Source organism: Oreochromis niloticus, linkage group LG19 (genome assembly GCF_001858045.2).
Source record: "Oreochromis niloticus isolate F11D_XX linkage group LG19, O_niloticus_UMD_NMBU, whole genome shotgun sequence".
Lineage (NCBI taxonomy): Eukaryota > Metazoa > Chordata > Actinopteri > Cichliformes > Cichlidae > Oreochromis > Oreochromis niloticus.
In genome coordinates, this window is record NC_031983.2 from 17,985,834 (window position 1) to 18,005,335 (window position 19,502).

The following is a 19,502-nucleotide window of genomic DNA, read 5'->3' on the forward strand; positions in this document are numbered from 1 at the left end:
GTGGTCATTTTTCTTCTGTTGGCAATGCACACGGGAAGGGAAAAACAGTAAAGGGCAACGCTGTCGTTATCGCGCTGATACATATTAAGTCAGTGCTGAAATGAAACATTCGTGTTTTGCTTGATAAGTCAACTCCTCTGCAGCTTGATGGAATAGTTGGGCTATGAGTGTTTTGTACTCCCATGTATGTTTTGTACTCAACATGTATCACAGTGGACTCACTGAGATACAAGTTGGCGTTTTGAGGAGTGACTCAACTAAAAATTCCTCTTGGATGAGTCGAGGTATAACTGTGACCAGGTCAGATTGAAGCTGCTCTAATCAATATTTCTCATGTGAAAAGTTGTTGAAACAGTTCAGTGCTCTTAGTCTGATCCTTCTTATTTGAAGAGAAAAAAAATTGTAGTTTTGTGGGGAAAAGTTTTCACAGGACACCCCATCATTCATTAGCTTTTATACCATCTTTTAGCAGCAATAACCTGGCTTGGGGTCATTCTGTTTCATTACCCAAATTTCAGCTAAACTTTAGTTGTTGGACATATGGCCTCTTAACTCTAGAATACTTTGGTGTACAGAGGAGTTCAACAAGCCCAGATCATAGGCCTCCACCACCGTGCTTGACAGTTTGTACTCTACGTTCTGGTAGAAGACTTTGGTATCCCTTTTCCAGACATTGTTCTTGTGATTTCTTCAGATGCAGTTTTGCAAACCTAAGCTGTGTTGCCATGTTTCTCCTGGCAACCCTTTTAAACAAGTAAACTTTCTTTTTCTTACTGCCCAAATCACCCATTACTACCATGAACTTTAACATTTTCCATCCTAACTGAGACCTATTGATATTGATGTAGCACCTGGGCTTTTTTATTCATTTTTGTCAGTTTCTCTGACCTTGGGATGAATTTGTGGGAACATCCGCTTCTGGGAAGATTGCGGCAGGACCTGAATGCTCCAGACGAGCAAGCTGCCAAAACTTCTTGCCTAGTGAACATTTTCCCTGAAGTTGTTTAAGAAGAATTAAACAGAAATGCTTTTGTTGCTGGTTGTATAAAAGAGTGAAGGATTCAATTATAATAGACTTGAAATGCATAAAACAAGAGGTCTTTGACCTCAGGAAGTCACATGATAGGGTGGGGCTGGGTTTCACAATGAGTTCACCTGAAACCTTGGCCGATTGTGACCTACACCCGTTTTCACACCTTGGCTCGTGTGATTAGGTAGAGGATCAATAGGTGGTCTATGTTCCTCTTGGGGGGACACTCCCATAGGGCTTAAATCTGGGACTCTCCACCATTTGACCTTAGAACTGAAGAAGCTTCTCGGATAAAAAGTGAAACGTCATCAAACAACTTAAAGAAGTCCAGACGCTTTTTTTTCTTTCCAAATTCCTTAGACAATGTATTAGAAAGTTAATCTGCAACATCTCTATCCAGACTTAGTACCCCTGTAGCTGTAGTTGAGCCATTTCTGAGTTTGATGCCAAACAACTGATTTTTGTTTCTAATCAGAATCCCCCAAATCTCTTCAAAGCAGCATTTGAGTGAACAAGTAGATTTAGCATATTTTGTATCCTAACAAGTCTCTGGAGAAATATTTTGTGGATTTTTAATTACTGTGTGCACCATAAATCTAATTTACAGTGTACTGGCATGCAGCCTGAAATCATAACGGCTCAGCCGGGATAATGAAATCAAAACTATTAGACTGCCTTCTAAGGGCAAGTGGGAACCTTTTGTACAATTTAGCTGAAATGACGCTAAACATGGTTTTGTAATAAAAATTCTTTGGTTATGACAATTTATGAATAATTGCTAACAAAGGGGGGGAAAAACAAAAAAACAACTTCCTGTTTCATGCACTGGCTCACCAGCTTCATTCCTCTGGTAGAAAGGGCCGTGAGCTGCAGGTTCTGACTTGAACCCTGCGTCACTGTGTTGTACAGAGCTTTCGCTAAGAACGCAGCAGAGAATAGCTCAATGGAAACAACCCAAAAAGAAGCCATCCTCTCTGTGGCAATCCACATGCTGATAAAATAATCACACACGGAAGGTGAATATGCTGGCAAGTATTTATGGAAAACTGTAAAACACCCTGAAGGCTAAAGGAAGTAAGTGATTACATTATGTACAATTTCACAATAGGTTACACACGGTGTTATAAATGGGGAAGGAAAAGGTCCATGAAGGTGTATTTACTTTGTATCAAAAGAGGAAGGTTATAGGATGAAGATGCCTCAGGAACATCTCCATTTGTCCTTGGCCGTCCCTTTCAAGTCTGAGAAAAAGTGACAGAAGGAACAATATCGCCAGCTTAAAGTTTCACCATAACTTCAGTAAATTAGTGGTCATACATTCTTGAAAATAAAAAAATTACACAATTTATTAGACATTGAAGATTTAAAAAAAGTGTTAGTGCTACAAATCATCCTGTCTGTATATTATGTCAGTGGAAGCACTCCATAATTACACTTGCATATCTTTTAAAGACAATAAAGAGATGTCTGTAGAAAAAAAAAAACTAATGGGTGTCACAAAGAGGCAGTCGAGCTCGAGAGTAGGTAAAACATGAACAGTCTTATCAGACTGTAGCAAAGTGTATAACATTATTCAGCCTCCAAGGATCGGTTCTTCCATTCAAGTGCAGAACAAAATCTTTGGAATTGAAATTGGACCGATCTCTTCAGCTGTCAGCCACTCTTAAGTTTGACTCACAGCATCAATTTCTCAGACAAATCTGAATCTTTCTGCAAGAAATAATTAAGAAAATTTTAAAAATGAACATAATGAAAAAAAACTCACAACCCACTCATTATAAAACAAACAAAAAAAACAACTCAATCACATCTTTGCAGCATATAAACACAAACTTATAGAGGCCCTGGAGTTTTTATAGCTGTGAAAGTGTTATGGAGATCTAATAGCAGACTGTGCTCTGCTGCTTTCGTTGTTTTTTTCTTCTGTGCACGTTCTTTGATAACGGAGCTGCTGTTATAGAGTGCGGGGGCCGGGCTGGTGACCGTAGCTGTAGGGTGGTGCACTCATACTGATCCGCTGTAGCTGTGATTTCTGTGTTCTGAATCTGAAGGCCTCGGTTTACATTCGAGTTGTTCAGTCTCTGGTGTTTGCGGCTCAGAAACTGGAGGGCGCTGCTTGAAGAAATCGGACACATATCGGACCTTTGGGAACAAATACAGTAACAATTATATGCTATTACGTTGCTTAATAGAAGCGTTAGCATTGCTTACAGCTGACGCTACTGCTTTACACTGTAAATGAATAGTTCAGCAGTCAGTCTAAATTATACCTTTTAGATGTTGGGATTCAGCTTCATATTATACCACAGAGTAAAGTCACAAACACACAATTAACAGTTATAGCCTCAAAAAGCCAATAGGGGTTCTTTGCAATAGCCAGGTGCTATTCCCAATTACACAGTAGTCACATTTATGGCATGAACCTTTGTCATGTGCAGCCCATTCTTACAGGGATGATCATGATGTTGTGCAAGCAATTTTTTTAATTGGAATTCCAACTTTTCTCAAATTACTTGAACTTTTTCCAGGAAACATCTTTAAAAAACAAAAATTGGTTGCAGAAATTTAAATTTAGTTTGGATTTTTTCCTCATGTCTAATAAGAAAAGTATACACTTGCATACACTCACTTGGTTCTACAATGTCTTAACAAGGTCAAGAGCTCTTGCCTGTTCCTCTCTGCCATCATTAAAAGGATCTGCTTCACGCTGCTGCGTTCATTGGACCAGGGCTGGGCAACTCCAGGCCTCGAGTGCAGCTGTCCTGCAGGTTTTAGATGTGTCCAGCTCCTCACAGCTGATTCAAATTGCTAAATTACCACCTCAACATTTCTGTAAGTTCTCCAGAGGCCTGATAATGAACTAATCATTTGATTCAGATGTGTTGACCCAGGGTGATATCTAAAACCAACAGGACACTGGCAATCAAGGCCTGGAGTTGCCCACCCCTGCATTGGACTGATCAATACTCAGAACAGTGGGAAAGTCCAAGAAATTTATACTTGTCAATCTACACCATTTTACCTTAGAAAGAGGCTGCTCAGTCGGCCTTTGGATTCAGAAGTAATGATTCAGTTTTCACCTTACATAATCGTATAAATGTCCTCAGCTTTAATGATAAACATCAATAAAAGTGACGCAGAAATGACTCACTGTGAGCACAGCGATGAGAGCGCCCTGCAGCAGTCCCACCACGACGTCGCCCGGGTGGTGTTTGTAGTCAGAGACACGCGTGTATCCCACATACAGAGAGAACGACACCAGGAAGAACTGGATGGTGGGTCGAACCAGTCTCGTCCATTTCCCCTGCATCCTGGCCTGAACATAGAGCTTTACACACAAAAGTACAGATTCGAGTTCAGCTTGAAGGTTGCACACATAAAAGAACCAATTTTTTTGTGGGAAAAAACAAAACAAAAAACCCAAACAAGATTCAGGTTAAGATCGGAGCCATTTATCTATAGCAAATTTCCTGACTTTCCCCCCTTAAAAAAATATTTATACACTTTTTCTATCTAAAATTTGCCCCACTTTATCCATCCAGTGCCCCCCCCCCCCTCCTAAATGCAGAATGCCGATTCCTGTGGAGTTTGAGCAGCTCATAATTCACTCCTGAAAACCCCTAACAGGGATCAAACCATTAAATCTGTCACCTTCCGGCCATTGTGCCACGTGTGGTATAGCAACAATGGTGTTTTGTTGTCTGTGTCGACCACATTCTCCTGTTTGGCTCAGTCGTGTGTGTTTTTTTGGTAAACAGCCATTTCAGAGCTGCAGAAAGTCTCACGCTATGAGGACACACTCACCGACAGGAAGATCATGCAGTACATCCCGAAGGACGAGTGTCCGGAGTAGAACGATAACCTAGGGAGCAAAATGGCAGCATTAGTAATGGTTTTCAGTGAATGGGAACCAGCATTAAAACTAGGCCTACTTATCAGTTTGTTTACCATTTAATCTAAGGTAAAACAATCTTAACAGTTTGGGTAATCTGCAGTCTACATTTCTGAATATTTGTATTTCTGGGTATTACGTCCAAACTACACAAATAAACAGTCATCCAGGAAATGGAAACATGCAAGTTGCACTCTATTTAAATTTAACCTGATAAAACTGATGTTCTGATAGTATCCACTTCCTCATGTATCCATTAGTGTGGACACTCCAACACTCCAGCAGAAACCAAAGAGATATTCGAGTTTTATATTAAAAACTAAATGCAGAAGAATTACAAATGAGAGATTTTCAAATATGAATTTATGACGGAGCGATATCCTTGTTAGTTAGTTTGTAAATGTCAGCTCAGGCTCTTGATTATATTATATTTCATTGACGAGATGAAATGAAACCTGTTATTGCTAATCTAAATAGTTTTTCAGCTATAAAACTGATTAGGTCAAACTTGGTAAATCAGGCCATGGAGAGAGCAGATCTTAAAGATTTTAAACTAAGCTGTCAGTAAGTTGGGGTTTCGGGAGAGAGGCTGCCTCAAACCAGTATGTATGTTGGGATCTTATTCATGAGTGATGGGAAAATGGATTGAGGACTGAAGCGGCCTCAGCAGTAATAAAGAAATAATAAGCTAAGCCGAAAGGCAAAGCTTTTGATTTACCAGTCCATCTGCTTCTCAGCCAGAATGAAATCCCGGTAATGACTCAAAGAGTAATACAAGCTGCCAAAATGAGTTTCCTCTGTACAGTGGCTGGGCTCAGCCTTAGAAATAGGTTGAGGAGCTCACACATCCAAAGGGATGAAAATTCATGGCATTTTTCAAATCATCCATTTACTTCTAGCTCTTTGCACTGCACTCTATAACAAATCTGATAGGTGTCGTAAAGTGTCCACCTGGATTCAGTCACATTGCGGAGGGTGCCGTTGCACTTGATCTCCATCATGTATCCATTACAGACCACTGGCTTGCACACATCTATGAAGTTTGGACGAGGACGGCCTATGGTGAACTTTGCCAAGTCAGTCAGCGACTGGCTGATAGCGGCTCCAAACAAGTAGGTGCCCACCACTTTGTAGAGAGCTGACAGGTATTGGTTGAACGGGGAATTGGAGCGCAGACGATTGGTGTGCACCAGGTAGGCCTCTCCTGTTGTGATCTGTGGAAGGAAGGGGCAAAGATTTATTATTTGGAATATTTTGGAATAAGATTCTTTGCCGATTGCCTGTAGAAAGAGATGAGGTTAGTCTTATTTTTCAGTAACTAGGGGCTCAGCCAAATGAGAGACACAGGCTTACAATGACTATGGAGCAGGAGATGGTGACTGCAGCCATCGTCCCATGAGAGATGGTGTCTCTCCTGTAGGGATAACGGATGCTCTGATCATTGCAGTCGATTCCTCTCTGGTAAGGCTTGAACTTCAATGTGAGAATGGCTGAGGGTAGAGCCGCTGGAAAAGGAAAAAAAGAAAAGAGAGAGAGAGAGAGAGAGAGAGAGAGAGAGAGAGAGAGAGAGAGAGAGAGAGAGAGAGAGAGAGAGAGAATACACTTTGAGCTTTGTTTTAAAATTGCAGTATGCTTTCTACTGCTCAAAACAGTATTAACTCAAATAATGCAGTAATCCAAGACTGCAGTTTTCCAACTGCGTGGTCGTGTGGAGATAGCACTGTTACTTGTTCGTTGTATTCACAGTGATTATCTGTAGTCACGTGTGCTGAACTTAAACCACATTTAAGTATTTCCAGTAGTAATGACGCATTTCCTGTTGGGCGCTGCGTGTGGAAAAAGGATAACTTTAAATAATTTCATTTTCCTGATATTGTATTGAGTTTAAGTGTGAAAACCGCTCCAGTGAAAACATCCTTGCAATTGCAAGAAAGAACAGGAAGTATGAACGGCGCACACTCATTTTAATACTGAAATAAATCCCTCATTGCCTGCTGTTGTTCTAAATCTGCACCAGAAATCCAATCACTTTTCTCAACACAAGAGAAGTTTCTCATGTTATTATGATTTCCTGGTGACTTAAGGTCACATAAATGGTTTTCACATTGGCCAGATAAAAGAAAATAGGAGACATCAAAAAGCCATATCAAAAATAAAAAAAAAAAAATAAAAAAAAAGGAAACTGTGGCTGGTTTGGGGGGGATGCATGTTGCTGTAGAGGGGTTTTCATCGAGCTTTTGCAAACCCCTGCAGGGACTGGAAAATTACTACTGTAGTCTTTAAGTGTGACTGCACAGTGAAGGTGCAACTCAGGAAACAGCTAAAAACACACTGGCGGACTCATCTTTTGGCTTTGCGCACAAGCCGCGGAGCTACGTGGTAACAGAATTTGTCATCGGTGGCAACGGCTTCACCTCTACAAGTCACGTTTACTCTTTAGAGGAACTGACTGTCACCATGGCAACACACGGGACATCACAGCCAACACCTTTGACACCAGGGCAGCGTTCACAATGTGAGGGGCCTGGGAACTGACGACTGGAGCGGGACACACACTTGCATACCTAAAGACATTCGCACGTGCTCATGCACAACAGCGACAGATATAAATGGGTTATTTCAAGCCATGCATACATGTATAAAAGCTATAAAGAGCTGCGAAGGACAAACAGAAAACTGGGTTCAGCAGTTTCTGTCTGTGCAAACTAGACGAAGAGTGGGGCATCTGCAGGAGGACATAAAGCTGTCTCCTAAATCAGAGCAGGACAATAGTCCACTTTAAAGGCCTAATGTCAAAAACTTTCTACCCCACAACACTTAAATCGTTTTCCTGTTTTCAAGAGCTTCCTGCTGAATATAATAACAGCAAGAGATGGATAAATGGTGTTTGTTTGCTCAAAAACTATTGTATATTTATGGGTTTGGAGCTGCTTGCCCCTGACAGATTGCTTCCTTCCTCTACCGTATGGGCCTGACAATTCACATAAGATTACATTAAAAGCACAGATAAACTTTGGTGGAAATTATCTAGACTCCCTTCTGCATCTGTTTGTTGTAGTCCTATTCTTGTTTGTGTCACATCCCGACTACCCCTGTCCTGTGCCAGCTCATACAGTTCTTGAATGTGGCTCCGTTTGTGATGATTTTTGTGCATCTTTTATACACATTTCCCCAAAACTCATCGTGACAGATTTGGAACTTCCACAAACTTTAAGATCTTCATTATTTATAAGATTAACCCTGGGATGCACTGATATATGGGCCAATACCAGCCTATTACCAGTGTCACTGACTGATATTCATATGTTGTGTAATTACTTCAATTATATGTTGGCCAAATGTTCAAGGATTGTGTGATGAAGAGCTGAAAATTTTAAAAACTGGTAAGATACTATTGTTTTACTAGTAAATGCATAGCTTGAGCAATGTTTATTCAAACTGGGCTGTTCAGGGGGCATGTTCTGTACAAGTAAATATGACTTAAAATATATAAATGAAAAGTACACACAAGGAATTTAAAGAGCAAACACATACAAGTCAAAGTAGTTTTTAACGTGCTTATAATAATATGGGTGAAGACAATTCGAGCATTTAATTTATGCTTTTTGTGACAAATCTCGAACTCTGCTGCAGTTTAGTAACACAAAAAACGATTGCAGATCACTGAAGTGACTGTTTTTGTAGGCCGTTTTTAACAACGCAACACTGAATTGCTCATGTCACCATGTACGTTTTGTTCTACCGTCTCTCTCTTTAAACACCTATTGGTCTGCCACACCTCCTACTTTGTCACCATATAAGGGACACTTTAAGTCTCCCTGACCTAAATAGCCTAATGTCTGATTTGTCATTTGTTACAAGTCTGAACAAGTGCCTCTAACAATATTTGATGACAAGCAGTTTCCTCATTAAGGAGAAATTATTTTCATGAAAGTTCTCCCTTCGCTCATATTCATTGTTCCTGTAGGTCAAGCATGCTTTCAGCTCCACTTTGAAGTCAAACCCTGCCACTGTTTATTCTGCAGAGCATAAGGATAACATTTAGATAAGAGACTATTTGTTTGACACAAATCTCTAGTGGCTTACACATTGCCAGGGTGGAGATGTGTTGAGCAATGATCTTTAAAACATACATGATAACCAGTGGTCAGCTTGCTTAACAGATTTGGTGAGGAAACCCAAGTCAGATTTGCTCCGAGTTGCTGGGGGGTGACACTATTATCTGGACTGGCTCTATTATTACAGAAGGCCTGACGTGTTTTTGTAGGCTTGTGCTGGCGGGGCGGCCTCACATGCTAGAGTCTAGGTCAAATTTGTCCCAAATCAAATTTTTCATGCAACAAACTACTTGCGAAAGTAAGGCATACTTAAAAGAGATTGTTTAAATAAATTTTTATATTTCTTATTCTTCATTCTGTAAAAGAAAATTTCTCGCTTCAAGATCTTAACAACCTTTTGTTTTCTTTCTAGTTAGTAATTACATGGTTACTTATATGGTTTAGCAACCCACATTCTTATCATAAAATTTTAAACCTCAATAAAATAAGCACCAACATGAGTGTAGTTGTCATCATAGATGGCTTCTCTTGCATTGAGATAGGAAATGCTACTCGAAAAATGTGGTTCGAAAAACAATCTCACTAGAAAAATAATCCAAACAGTTGTGCGTTTAATGTCTTATTTAAACAGTCTTGAATAACTTGTTGAACCTTCTATAGAAGCGAATGCCTTCAGTAGGCGTTTCCTCTGGCTCCCTATTTAACTAGCACGGTGAAAAAGATGAATTGTTGTCCAGTACGCCTATAAAACTCTTTCAATTCATCAGTATGTTTTGCTTGAACATACCTCAAGACAGCACCATGACGTCAGGACTCCAGCCTCTTGATTTACTTGGTGCTTCACCCAACCTTTCCCACGCTTCAGACTATAGATTACCTCCCTGAATTTTTCCTATAAAATGCCATCAAAGAGCTTGGAAATTCAAGTCATTGATGTTTCCTCAATGACTGCAAGGCACCCAAGCTCTAAGGAAGCAAAGTATGCCCACAAACCATGATGCTCCCTCCACCATGCTTCACAGCTGCAAGCCTGAAATGCCTTGCAACATTTTTTGGAGTGTTTAATGACTCTTGCGATGATCTATATTAATTTGCAAATTAGTTTTCACTTCCGTAATGTTTGCTCCATCCTGCATTTGTTTTGTAATTTATTTCTAAAAATAAATAAATAAATAAATAAAAGCATTTTGCAATTTTATATATATTTTTTTTTGTGGGGGAAAGGGGGTGGGGGGCAAACTCATGTAGAAGTCTCAAAAACCCATGTATCAAATATGATACTCTTGGATTTAAATGGTTAAAGGAATGACGATAATGTTTGTGGTGTCTTTAAATTAACATAATTATTTTCAACAATTTTCTTAGAGTGGACACGTGAAAAAGGCTTCTGCTTATTATGGAGATTCCTGCAAGTGTTTTGTGTTTACTCCTGGGTTCTTTTTCATCTCTTTGTGTGCAATTTTGAGATCTTTTCAGGACTCCAAGAGAGCCTCCCTTTCAAGGCAACCTCTCATTATAGACTGATTTACACTTGGGCCTTATACACTGCTTCTTCTAATGTCCTATAAAAAAATGACACCGGTCTTAAGCAGAGTTTCAGTAACTGGTTCCAATCTCATTTCTTTAATTTAACCCCCCCCCCCTTGGTACTTGGAAGATAAATCATTAGTAAAGAGGTTTATACACTTTATGTACTTCCAGTAATGAACAGTATTACCCACTCTGTTCTTACATGCACAGCAAATCTTGAAATCCTTAATTTTATAGCTTAGCTGTATTTGAGGACAAATATCTGACTCAGTTCCACCAGACATAAAAGGGAGTTATTCCTCCCTACAGTTGCAAAGTGCTTGCTCATGGGAGACTGACTGACTATTAGGGTTCTCAAGCAAATACCTTACAAATTATATGGTGCTTTCAGATGTTAGTCAAACTTGTTCCCAGTGGGAGTTGGCCTCTATCAAGATTGTTGTTTGTCACTCCTGTTCATAACTTATGGAGAGAATTTCATTGGTATAGTCAAGTGGTGAAGATGCTCCACTTTGGTGGCCCCTGGATCAACTCTCTGCTTTTTGTGTATGATGGTTGGCTTCTTCAGGCAGTGACCTCCAACGTGCACTGGGGCGGTCGTCGTCGATTCTAGCAGTTAATTTAGTAGAGTCAGGTTTTAGCTCCTTCTACTTACTTACTACTTTATATAATCAAACATCCCCCATTTAATTTTAGCATAATGCAAAAATCTCCCATTTCAAAAAAAGTTAGCTTTTATGTACAGTTTTGTTGCACTTCAGCAACATATATTTAACAATAAAGTTGCGCTGTCCTAAGCATTTTATGCTTTTTTGTTTTTCTTCAATTTTTCCCCTCCATTCATCTCCATGTTACCCATTTCCTTCTTTATTTTAATGTTTAAACTCAAGTAAACTCAAGGTTTTGTTTTTGTTTTGTTTTAATGTGAAAGTGAAATTAAACTGCAAACAAAGCATTTTACTCATAAAATGTACCCAGTTTTGAGATCATAAAACATTGCTATTTTTGGATCTCTTCTCCCTCCCTTTTCATTTTAAACTAAAGGAAACCATCTGAGTATAGCAGAAAAATGTTATTTGGTCGACTGGAAGTTTGTATCATCCTACTCCGACATTTTACATGTAGCTGTCGAGTTTTACTTTGTCCATAAACCTTTACAGCTGCAAACACTGTAATAACTGTTCAAATCTCTTTGCTAAAAGAGGTGCACACACACACACACACACACACACACACGCACACGCACACGCACACGCACACGCACACGCACCAAGTTTCTGATAACTTTTGCCTTTAGAGATTCAAAAAAGGAAGGAGAGACAGTATTGTTTTAGGCTTTCATAATCCCTTCTGGCGAGCATGCACCCAGATTCCACTTTGAGAAAATAAACATAACGGAATTTGGGATCAGACACAAGTACAACTTCCCCTTGACCTCTGACCCAGCAGGAAGGGGAAAATGTTCCTGTTATTCAGCATTCAAGATAAGTGACGGAAGTCCATACTGCGGGCTCATCTTGAGAACTGAACTACTGAGACATTTGCTGGGAACAGAACCACAAACGGCTAACAGCTAACGGCAACGTATGTGAACATATCTGCACATCTCAACAGATGACTGTGAGATCTGTGAGCCTGCTGAGTAACCTCATGGTTTGTCGGCTAACAGGGGTTGTGTGGAGGTGATCTTAAAAGCAATATGTAACTTGTTAACTTTTGTTTATACTGGCAAGTTTTTCAAATTCTCATTGCTGTTTCTTTTCTCTATGAGAAAGAAGAGAAATTCCCAAGAAGTCAGCACAGCAAGAGAACAGTGTGACATCAGCAGTCCAATGCTGTAAACTTTTCATGTTTTTATCCATTCTGTCTACAATAGTCAGCACTATTCAGTTTTTTTTCTTCATATACCCGGAAAACTGGAACTGCAGAGAAAGTGGATCACTTCCTGTGAGGCTGGGGATTTTCCTGGGAAAGTCCTAGACAACACTGGCTGATAAAAGCTTTATTTTGCAAAAGAAGAAGAAAATAGCAAACTGTCTGTTTTGAGTTTTAGAGCTGATAGCATTTTGCTTTTGTTACCTTTAGACAGGGTCAGGCTAGCCAGTTTTCCTCATTTCCAGTCTTTGTGCTAAATTAAATCGACTCCAGACTTCCTGTCTGCCATGTGACGGATGTATGATACATATTAGCCAAATTCTGATATTGGTAAATATGGCTGATTGTTGCAAATTAAACATTAATCAATGTCAGTGGACATCATTTATCAGTTTTGGGCTGGCTGAATGTTTGAAAAAAGTTTTTCCTGTGCTCAGTCATATTTAGATATTTCAGATATTTCTTTGTCTTAAAAGACACAAAAAATATGTGCTAGAAGCCAACTGATTTATCAGCAGGCCAATATTATCGTCTGCTTTTAGCCATTTTTAACGGCCAATAAATGAAAAGGTATTGTAAACATGCAGAAGAGGCATGTGAAACACCCTTCAACATTGCTTAGTTTGTCCACCAGAGGGTCCTCTGCAGCTCTCTGCCGGCCAAAGGCCAACAGCAACAGGCTGGATCTCGGGCAGAGGACACACAAGTAAATAAATAACTAGGCATAACAATTGCCATGCTACATCTGTTTGCACCTGAAAGACAAAAAAAAGGATCGGTAGTTATATCAGAATATTTGATTTTTAAAATAACCAAATATCGCCATCTTAAAAATCAGTCAGGCTCTTGTATGTGTACCAAATACCAATATTTGAACACATCGATATCAGCCCACAATTTCACAATCAGTGCATTTCTACAAAAACGGGATTAATCTTCTGATCGAATTCCCAGGAACAGCACATACTGAAAGCCTGTAATATATCACTTCATAGGGTTATTTCAAGTGTAATAATGTTGGATCATGATTTTAGTGGCTTTTTTAGTGTTTTGTATGGGGTTTTTTTTTTTTTTAAATCGCCTCTTTTCTTGCTTAAACGTTTCTGTAAAAAGAAGAGTACCGAACATGAATTAGGCCATTAGATTTCGTTGCCCATAGGTCAAACTTTCATAAGAATCTGGTAATTTTGTCTATTGGTTGTTCTTACCATGCATTTGATTTACGTTACACTTTTTAGTTTAGTTTGCATGATATCCAAGCCAATAGTTTATTAGTTCACATTCGTAAAGCTCTCATCTTACAGATCTGTGGCTTCGACCTTTTAATAAAATGCTTGCACACACACACACACACACACACACACACACACACACAAATACAGAAATAATTCTTCCTTTATGAAACGACCAGAGAGGACAATGTAACTACGCACACACAGCCTGTACTGTGTATGCCAACACAACAATCATATCTCGCTTCCATTTTCACGCAGGAATGTCAGAGAGCAGAGGTCAGCACTTCCCACTTGACTCTGACATACATTTGGCAAAAGCAGATACAGTGTGTGTGTGTGTGTGTGTGTGTGTGTGTGTGTGTGTGTGTGTGTGTGTGTGTGTGTGTATATATACACACACCACGTTTTTCTTCTTTGTGGGGACCAAAAATCTAAAGTTTACTATACTTGTGGGGACCAACAGCCCTTATGGGGACAAAATCCATGTCCCCATGAGTTTGAAGGCATGTTGAGACTCAAAATATGGTTTTAGTGTCAGGGTTACAATTAGCTCAGGGTTAGGCATTCATTTTTGATGGTTAGGGCAAGCGGCTAGGGAAAGCATTATGTCAATTAGATGTCCCCACAAGGATATGAAAGCACGACTGTGTGTGTGTGTCCCATACATGTCAACAAATTGTCAAAAATGGCATATAAATAACAGCTCTTGAGCCAAACAGCTGTTGTCAGTCACTGGCTGTCATTTCCGCACTACGGCAGCTCTTCTATGCTTCGGTCCCTAGAAACAAAAAGCACGTATAGTTTCTGTTCCTTATAGCTCACGCTTAATAACGCAAATGGTAATTTTGTGTTAAAGGTATCACATGAGCATTTTCAATTTCACCTGACACGTTCAGGTATGAAACCATAAGTCATCGATACAAAAACTAAAAAAAAAAAAAAAAAATCTGCCCTGCCTTTGCGTTGCTTAAAGTCTTTTGTGGTAGGGAACTGAATAAGTTTGGGTTTCCAATGGTTTTTGAAAGAAAAGAAAAATACACCCTCTGTCAAATGTAAAGTTTTACATACTTGGACATTACGAAAAGATTAATTTAAAAATTGGATAAAAAACAAACAAATAACATGAGATAACAATACATGACTTATATTATGTCATTATATATTTAACAAAAGCTGAGCTAAAATGCAGAAGCAAGGTTCAAAAAGCGAAGTACACCCCACGTAACTTGTAAAACCACCTTTAGTAATCATTTTCTGTATGAATTTTGGTCAACTTTTTATTACCACGTTTCTGTTCTTTGAGGTTTTCGGGCATTAGTCTGTGCGTTGCTATTTTAAGGTTCCCCACAGCATTTCGGTCTTGTTAAGGTCTGGTCTTTGAAAAAGGAAAAGACTCAAGGTGTTGCAATGGCTCAGTCACTCTGTTGTAGCTTTGCTTGGGTCCTGTTGAGTGATCCAGTTTGGGCAAGCCTTTAGTTATCAGATAGATGGCCTCACTCTAGAGTTTCTATCATCATAGATGGCTCTACAGTACTTTGGTATGCAGAGGGGTTTATGGTGGACCCAATGACTGAAGGTGCCCAGGTCCTTTTGCTCCAAAACAAACCCATATAATCACATTTCCATCACCACGTTTGACACTTTGTATGCTGTCCAGTGTTCTTGGACAATACTTTGGTTTGCAAAGTTCAGATGCAACTCTGCAAACGTAACCATGTTTTTTTTGCTTTGCTTTTTTCAAGCATAGAAAAGGTTTCCTTCTGGCAACTCTTCAAAATAAACAATACTTGTTCAGTCTTGTTCCAATTGTACTGTCCTGGATTTTATCATTTACCTTGCTAACTTTAGTCTGTAGAGTCTGAGATGGGATTTTTGCTCTCTCTGAGCATAGCATGGTCTGGCATTGGGGTGACTTTGCAGGGATGTCGACTCCTGGGAATACTGGGAACCATCTGCAGTGTTTTCCACTTGTGGATTTTCTTTTCACACTATAGGATAATGGGCTTTAAATTCCACTGCCAATTCATGGGCAGCAATAACTTTTTTTTTTTAAATAAACTGCTTTCATCAGCTTCTTGATGCTAAAAGAACCTCTCAGCTGCTGAACAATATGGAGGATATCAGTATCAGTATCATTCAGCAGATGGGTGAGGGCATTGTTGTTGTTGTAGTAAGAGTCCACCCCCAGCAGGACAGAAGTGTTTGATGATGGGGTAAAGGTGATCACTCTGAACAACTTCATATTGATTTGAAGTGACTTTTCCCTCTAAAAAGGGACAACTAGATGGACTCAAATCATGCCAGCAAAATTCCTCCTTCAGCATAACAAAGCAGATCCCCTCACTGTAGGGGGTCAAAGGCTTAGTTCGCAAATAAAGGGGGAAAACCTGACTGGATGTGTATTGATGCATTCAAGCTTCTGAAACAGATTCAGTCTGAAATCAGCGAATGAGTTTTGATATTCTTTTGGTTTTAGAGAGGGGGAAAAAAGTTATTAGAACCACCGAAGCAACTTCTAGATAGCTAAAAGCTGCTGGTCAGCAACAGCTGGGATAGCTCTTGCCGTCTTGCTGGCAGCTGGAAAGGCTACAACTCGAGATCCTCTTCATGTACAAACAGTGTTTTAAGTGAGACAACATTACAACAGTGTCAGTGATAAAAGCAGTGAGTTCAGGCATTTCCTTCAGATGGATTAGTTTAACTTTGTGGTAAACAGCCAAAACAAAACATCAGCGAATGGAACAGTGTGGATGTGTTATGATATGTATGTACAGAAGGTTTAATAGAGTGCACATTCAATTTTTTCCCCCTTGTATTCTGTCAAATACTGTTAAAATGGTGGATGTTCAGTATTCAGTTCAGTATTTTACTCCCCTATCAGTTAATTTCAACATGTACACAATTACACATATGGTGATCAAGTGTTAGTGTTATCTTGATGAACAAACTATCTATTTTTGTTATTGTAAATACATAAATACAGGCGAGTCGGGGAATCCTATCTTACTGATTATTATTTTTAAACATTCTTTTTCTGGCTCTTTGAGGTCGAATTACACTGATGTTGGAAAGGTTCCCTTCCGTATAAATAAACGCATTTTCTGGTTTGAATCATGTCCCAATAAGGACTTGCATGTTAAATGAAGCAGTGCAGGGAGGATGAACTATTTGGTGAAAATGCACAAGACAATATCTGACACACACCAATACCTCAACCTAGCTTTAAAGCACGGTGGAGGCAGCATCATGTTTTAAGGCTGTTTTGAATATTGCATCAACATCATTTACAGGTTTCTGTCAATGCAGCAACAAAATGGTTAAAAAGAAATAAATGAATGAATGGGGAACACCAAGTCTGAGTGCGGACCTTTACTAAAATGTTGAGGCTTGATTTGAAGAAAGCTGTTTTCTCAATAAATCATAGGAATGTTAAACACTGTTTATTTTTTTCAGGAGAGTAGTGGAGAGAAAGAAAAAAATCTTCCTCTTCACTGTGAGAGCCTCACAAGCACCTATGAGGAAATATCTAATTGAGGTTGTTGCTAATAAATTAGTTTTTAAAGGTTTACTTATATTCTGCAGGCTGGAGGGTGGTGGGGGATTATTCATTTTGTGTTCAATAAATACATGAGAAGTACAGTCTTTGTGTGTTATTAGTTTAGTCACCACATTTTATGAGCAATCTGTTTAGAAGCCCTGAACAGATTGCAGATTTATAACCATATTTTCATGTGAATTCATAATCACTTTCACAGTCCTGACTAATCATCCTTATACCATGATTAGTCAGCAGGAGAAAAGGGAAAATGATAAAAACCTTGGTCAGCCTTAATCATAATAATTATGACATGAGAAAGACTTCATCTGGGATTTCACAACAGAAGGGTTCAATGTTTTAAAAGTTCATTCTACATGTTTATACGATCTTCAGCCAAAGAGAAAAAGACTATGGCGAAATAATGAAATAAGACCCACCAGCTCACCCCACCAGGTTTTTTACAAGGGAACTTCTTTAAGGCACGCGCGCAGGCACGCGCAGGCACGCGCGCGAACACACACACACACACACGATGCAGAATGGTTATTATCATTCCTCCCTTTCAGCCACCAGATGGTCCACAACTGGATGTATACATTGAAAAAGCTCAAACACACACACAAAGCTGCTCCCTCATATTTCACTCCAGAAAAATCTACTACCGTAAGAATACAACATCAGTGTCCAGATTTCTTCTTCCACCATGTGAGCTACAAACTGTCAGGGTGACAAAAATGTGAGAGGTGTGACACCAACAGCTGGAAGATACCAGCTTCATTAATAGATTTGTGCCCTTGTGGTAGTTCACAGCAAGTCGCAACAAGCCATTTTGGTTCTAGTCTTTCAAGACTGACATATTCAGTCTCTGGAGCCCACCTTCTTCACATACACACATGAAGACGCAAAAATAAACACACCTTTCAGCAGTTCCCATGACAGGATTTTAACTGTCAGAGAGAGAGAGAGAGATTCAGTGACACTGATCTTTGCTTTTCCTCGTAACCTTAAGTTTTAAAAAAGGAGGAACAACCCTGCACTTCTTGGCAGTATGAATGCAATCAAGGGCAGGTAGAGATGCACGCACGCATAGACGCATACACGGACGTGCATGAACTGTCGCCAACTGGCTGACAGTGATATGAGATAGTGTGTGTCCTATTTTAACCCCGATCATTTCAGAGAAGAAATCGGTGCAGTGACACCCAGAGATAAACAGACGTCCAAGCAGCATTCACACTCAGTTCTGGGAAAGATTCTTGGCTTGTTCGAACAAGGTAGAGAACGATGCCAACTCGCACAGTTTAAAAGTATTGCACACTTTAAAACCACTGCCAGTCATGGTCCTGACATGCATGTTTTTCCCAAATCCGTGTGTAAAATTTTAAAGGGGCGTTAAAAGTTTCTGTAATCTTGCAGCGACCCATGAAGCAACATGTGGGTTATCTACCAGAGATATATAAATCAGACCTGTGCGTACGGTTGTGCAATCCCCTGTGCGTCACTTTGAAGGCCATTCTACTTTTAATGTGGACTTACTATGCGTCTGTACAAAAATCATCAGTGAACATTAAACCACAGCCAATAACCTACGTCCAGAAACTAATCATGTTTTCAGCCATATTGTCGGGAGGAGGAGGGCAGAACGGGGGTTTTCACTTACCAGCAAAGACGCACAGAATATCCACCGCAACCAGAATCAGTTTCTTCCCGTGTTCTGCCATGCTTCTTCAGACGGCTCGCCACTTTTATAAATAATAAATAAAAACCGCGTTTGAAAAAAAAAAAAAAGAAACAAGCAGGCAGGAGAGTTGTAAACGGAACACCTGGAGAAACTGTGGACAAAGTACTAACAGGAAAGATTAACCTGCTCGCTCTTCCGCCTCCAGTGATCCTTACCTGCCCGCCTCCCTTTATGCCTGTCTATCTGTCCGTCTGTCTTTCTATACACTTCGCTGTTGGCAGGTAAGTCGCAGAGGAAGCACTTTTTGGTTTGGCCTGCCTTTTTTACGCACGGGGGGCGCGTCTGTCTTTACAGAAAAAAAAGAAAGCTAACAGATAATTTATCGTCTCGAAACGCTTGATGTTGAAAAAAAGGGATATTTCCCGACTTTCTCTCTACTTTTCCTTTCTCTGCATAGTCTGCAGGCTAATCAAAAGTCCGGCAATGTTCTCTTCTCTAGTGGTGAGGCTTTTTTGGGTAAAATCATGACACCCTATTATTTTTCCAAACTGATAATAAACAGTGCAGCGATTTCACCCAACTTTGGCCTGGTTTCGCACTAACAGGGAATCACTTAGGTAAAGTATACCACATTTGCCGAGGATTTGTGACCTGCTGACGCAC

The 19,502-nt window shown here is 39.7% G+C and overlaps 1 protein-coding gene across 2 annotated transcripts; it reads right to left on the reverse strand.

Annotated features, from left to right (window-relative positions):
* Window positions 1-2,051: 2,051 nt before the first annotated feature.
* plpp2a (phospholipid phosphatase 2a) lies at window positions 2,052-19,184 on the reverse strand. 2 transcript variants are annotated; one of them, XM_003442908.5, is made up of 7 exons: window positions 19,055-19,184; window positions 18,819-18,900; window positions 6,276-6,427; window positions 5,874-6,136; window positions 4,835-4,892; window positions 4,182-4,358; window positions 3,035-3,172 (listed from the first exon to the last, which is right to left on the reverse strand). In XM_003442908.5, exons 2-7 carry the CDS (start codon window positions 18,877-18,879, stop codon window positions 3,035-3,037), a joined length of 849 nt encoding a protein of 282 aa, XP_003442956.1. In that variant the 5' UTR covers window positions 18,880-18,900; window positions 19,055-19,184. The 2 variants fall into 2 exon arrangements, with proteins under 2 accessions (XP_013125569.1, XP_003442956.1); XM_013270115.3 differs by having other exon boundaries at window positions 2,052-3,172; window positions 18,819-19,146.
* Between the last annotated feature and the right edge of the window lie 318 nt (window positions 19,185-19,502).

Bases quoted from the DNA above. Each gene is read 5' to 3' on its own strand.
- plpp2a (XM_013270115.3), bottom strand. From the start codon at position 18,879: ATGGCAGAACACGGGAAGAAACTGATTCTGGTTGCGGTGGATATTCTG. The intron at 6,428-18,818 runs GTAAGTGAAAAC...TTCCTTTTCCAG, and splicing joins TATTCTGTGCGTCTTTGCTG to CGGCTCTACCCTCAGCCATT. The intron at 4,359-4,834 runs GTGAGTGTGTCC...TTGTGTGTAAAG, and splicing joins ACTGCATGATCTTCCTGTCG to CTCTATGTTCAGGCCAGGAT.